At 49.7% G+C, this 4,765-nt stretch overlaps 1 protein-coding gene across 1 annotated transcript; it reads left to right on the top strand.

The window, feature by feature from the left end:
- Nucleotides 1-223: 223 nt before the first annotated feature.
- On the top strand, nucleotides 224-4,765 carry LOC138911759 (uncharacterized). The gene is made up of 6 exons (XM_070211140.1): nucleotides 224-374; nucleotides 1,854-2,067; nucleotides 2,156-2,659; nucleotides 2,719-2,890; nucleotides 4,079-4,339; nucleotides 4,670-4,765. The coding sequence occupies exons 1-6, from the start codon at nucleotides 224-226 to the stop codon at nucleotides 4,763-4,765; spliced, it is 1,398 nt and encodes a 465-aa protein (XP_070067241.1).

Genomic DNA, 4,765 nt, shown 5'->3' with positions numbered 1-4,765 from the left:
CAATCTCCCTGTGAATTGTGAAAGTCATGCAGATGACGATCAGCTGTCACAAGCTTGCGATGACAACTTGCGTAAGTACAGCTGAGCAGTGCTCAAAAACAGCACACAAACGCATATAATAGAGCGACAAATAGATGGCGCCACTACCAAGCCAGGATACAAATACCTAATTGCCACCAGTAGATGGCGCTAGTAGTTATGCAAATAGAAAGATAAATGCAGAATGCTGAATGTCCAACAGGGCCAACGGGTACACAAGGCCGAGGATCTGGCTAAGCCACCACCACCGCTCCGGCGGCGTGGGTACGGGGCTCTGGCGGCCAAGTCGGGCGGCATAACTCCCAACAAACGCTACAGGGAAACTTGTAGTCAACGTGGGACGCCCTAAGGGACAAATTCGCGCCACTTATTTGACATGCACAGAGGATCCCATAAGATCCATTGACACCCAGTAAGGTCTCAATTACGGCATACTGGAAGCCACTTAAATATCCGACGAAACCGGGTTGACAGGCCGCAGTATTCCAGGACCTTAGAAAACCGAGTGAAATAGAGCGGAAACGGCTGCTGCAAATGCTGCGGCTGCCCCCGCCCCATTAAAATCATGGCAAGGCCTCGAGAAACCCTTGTTGTCCGTTACCATTAAGTTGGCCGTGCAGCATCAGTTGACATTGTCCTGACTAATACCGATCTGGCTCTGAACTCCGGCTCTCATCAAGACCGGAGTCAAACCTCGCGTGGACCTCACTCCCTGGAAAGACACCCACGGGATCACGAAGGTGACTGCACAGAACGGTCAACAAAAGGCCTCGAGGGGGGGCCCAACCACAAAGAAATGAATGCAAAACAACAAGGGGGACACCTCCACCCCGAAATAATAGAGGCAACAACAACAACAACGAGAAAGAAGGGCTATCTTCGGCACGCCAAAGATCTTATACCCTTGCAGACCCAATCTTTTCATAATGCTCATAGTGCTTTGCCCTTATCTAAGAAGTACCGGGAAAATAGTAGATGCCGAGTTTGGTCAAGATATCTTGAAAAACAAAATGTTTTTTCATACAAAAACTTAATTTTCGACCGTCGTTCCTATGGCAGCTATATGATATAGTGGTCCGATCTTAATAGGATTTTGCATATATATGAAGAGTAAAATGAAACTAATAAATGCCGAGTTTGGTCAAGATATCTTGATAAACAAAATGTTTTTTTATACAAAAACTTAATTTTCGGCCGATCGTTCCTACGGCAGCTATATGATATAGTGGTCCGATATTAATAGGATTTTGCATATATATGAGGAGTAAAGTAAAACTAATAAATGCCGAGTTTGGTCAAGATATCTTGATAAACAAAATGTTTTTTCATACAAAAACTTAATTTTCGACAGATCGTTCCTATGGCAGCTATATGATATCGTGGTCCGATCCAGCTGATTTTCACATATGTGCTGCGTTCAACAGAAAGAGGGAGTTCTGCAAAGTTTCAGTAAGATAGCTTTAAAACTGAGGGGCTAGTTTGCATAGAAACAGACAGACGGACGGACGGACATGGCTATATCGACTCGGCTGTTGATGCTGATTAAGAATATATATACTTTATGGGGTCGGAGATGTCTCCTTCTATGCGTTACACATTTCACGAAAAAATTATAATACCCTCTGCAAGTGTATAACGAGATAGGCAGAGTCTATCCAGTGCGAAGATGGTCTCGACTTCGCGAAATCTAGTAGAGTTGCTAGAGCTCCACTATCAACTGCTAAAATCACTGCACAACTGCAGGAGCTAATAAACCAAACAGCCAGAGAGATACGAGCCGACGTGGCACAACTGAAGAGAGTTGGGTCCACAAGGTTACACGCTGCTAGACGACTTCGAAGCCCTTAATGTAACACTGCTGAATACCGGGACCGAGCACACCTTCATCAAGGCAGGACGCGGCTCAATTATTAACCTGACGTTTGCCAGCTCCTCAATAGCAAGACGGGCCACATGGGAGGTGTCCCAGCTGTATACGTATAGCGACCACCAGGCCATTGTCAGCAATACTGATGGTGGACAGCGATGGTGAGGAAAAAGAAAGGAGGTAACAAACACAAGCCAGTCCGATGGTGGAATGGCGAAATAGAGGATGTGCGTAATAGGTGCCACACAGCAAGACGCATATACCAGCGCGCAGCAAAACGAGCGCGACGGGAAACAGCAAACCTGGCCCTGGAGCACGAAGCCGAAGAAGCTCGCGCAGCCCTCCACTCCTGGCGAGCTATGCTTACCATGGCTATCAAGCGAAGCAAGCGGCAATGCTGGATGCAACTCTGCGACCAACCCGATACCCAGCCTTCGGACAAGCCTACAAAACGCTAATGGGCAAACTCACAAGAGGACCCGTACCGACCTGCCCAGAGCATCTAAAGCAGATAGTGGAGACACTGTTTCCGCGCCAGATAGAGCTAGGCCACAACCCTCCAGCCGTAGGCACGTCGGTGGTGCTTCCCATCGACACAGAAGACATAAGTGCCGCGCTAAAGCGTATTAAATCAAACAAAGCACCAGGGTCCGACGGCATCCCCAATGCAGTGCTGAAGACCATCGCTAGCGCTCACGTAGACACAGTCGTAAATGTGTTCAACCTATGCATTGCCGAAAGAACCTTTTCAACGTGCTGGAAGTTGCAGAGACTGGTCCTTATCCCTAAAGCCGGAAAGGACCCGCCTACAGGCCACTCTGCATGCTGGACTCCACGGGCAAGCTCTTCGAGCGCATCATCTGCGATCGTCTGAAGAAGGAGATCGCTGATCGCTATGGACTGTCGGACCAGCAGTTCGGCTTCCGTAAACACAGGAGCACTGTCGACGCTATCAAATTGGTAGCGGACACGGCAGGGAAGGCCGTATGAGGCACGCGATGTCGCGGCGGATCCAAAAAGTATTGCCTTGTGAATATACTCCTGGCACTCTTCAGGCTGCAAATCTCCGAGTACCTCATCAGTCTTGTTGGCGGATACTTCAAGGACCGGGTACTCATATACGACACGACTGCAGGACGACGCAAGTACGCCATTACTGGGAGCGTTCCTCGCAGACGACATCGCAATCGTCACGGTGGCGAAAGAGAGAAAAACTAATGAAGCAGCCCACAAGGTGACCAGGTGGCTTGTAGAAAATGGCCTCAACTTAGCTGCGCAAAAAATAGAGGCAGTTCTTATCAGCAGCCGGAAGCAAATGGAAGCCGCCAACATCACAGTGGACGGAGCTAAGGTTGTTTCCAAACCTTCTATAAAATATCTAGGCGTGTTGCTGGAACACAGGCTCAGCTTCCAGGAGCATCTTAAATACGCAGGTGAAAAGGCGAGTAGAGCTATAAATGCACTATCTGGCATAATGGCGAACACTGGAGGCCCTAGACAGCGCCGCAGACGACTGATCTGCAACGTGGTCCAGTAGATGCTCCTCTACGCTTCATCGATCTGGGGACCAGCAATGAGGATCCCCTCCTACAGCCACAAATGGGCATCGTAAAGAAGATGCGCACTCCGAGTCCTCTGCTCTTTTCGGACCGTCTCAGACGACGCAGCTCTAATCCTGGCCGGAATGCCCCCGCTGGATCTACTTTCAACAGAAGAGCGCACCGTAGCACGCAGCCGGGAGACAACACTAGCAGAATGGCAAGCACGATGGGTTTCTTCCTCCAATGGCAGCTGGACTAAACGCATAGTCCCGGACCTACGGCCGTGGGTTAGCAGGAAGCACGGACAAACCGACTTCTACTTGACCCAGCTACTGACAGGACATGGATGCTTTAAATCCTATCTCCTTAGGTTTAGGCATGAGACGGATCCGTTTTGCACACACTCTGCGCGGACCATAGAGGACGCAGAACACGTCTTTTTTGTTTGTCCCAGATTTTCTGCTAAAGAGCTAAGCCAAAGTATTGGGAGGAATTTTACAGTCACTGACTTAACAGATATCCTACTTAGCTCGTAAAATAATTGGGTTGCAATAACCCACGCCTTTAACACAGCCAGGTGGGACAAATATTGGATGCATTGTCAACGTTCCGCGTCCCATATTATCTTCAGGAGACAATACGCAGCTACTTCACTGGAAGACTGCTGCAATACGACACCGCAGACGGCCCCACTACACATCAAGTGTCCGCTGGAGTGCCCCAAGGCTCAGTTCTAGGACCCCTTCTCTGGAACATCATGTACGATGGCATCCTCCGACTGGAACTCCCGATCGATACAAGTATCATCGGCTTCGCGGACGACGTGGCCCTTGTAGTCGTCGGCAAGGAATTGAAGGACGTAGAGGAATCGTGCAACCACAGTATTGACCGGGTGCACCAATGGCTGGCAGCAGCTGGACTCGAGCTGGCTGCTCACAAAACAAAAGCGGTGTTAGTCAGCAGTCGAAAAAGAGTGGAAACAGCGCACATAAGAGTCGGCAGTGCGACAATCGGCAAGGGCGCTAAAGTACCTGGGTGTCATGCCAGACACAAGAATGTCGTTCAAAGAGCACTTGGAGTACGTGCACAAGAAAGCAGCAGAGTCCTGTCGAGCGCTATCCAGGATTATGCTGAACACACGGGGACCGAAACAGCAGAGACACCGTCTCCTTATGACCGTAAACCGAGCGGTAATAATGTACGCGTCCCCCATCTGGAGCAGAGCTATGGCTGTTCCCAGCTACAGCCGGGGCGTACACTCTATATATCGCCTAAGCGCTCTACGGGTCAGCTGCGCATTCCGGACGGTATCGGATGA

The sequence above is a fragment of the Drosophila virilis genome, unplaced genomic scaffold (genome assembly GCF_030788295.1).
Source record: "Drosophila virilis strain 15010-1051.87 unplaced genomic scaffold, Dvir_AGI_RSII-ME tig00002610, whole genome shotgun sequence".
Lineage (NCBI taxonomy): Eukaryota > Metazoa > Arthropoda > Insecta > Diptera > Drosophilidae > Drosophila > Drosophila virilis.
The sequence above is the reverse complement of the archived record's forward strand: the minus strand, read 5'-3'. Positions and strand labels throughout refer to the sequence as shown.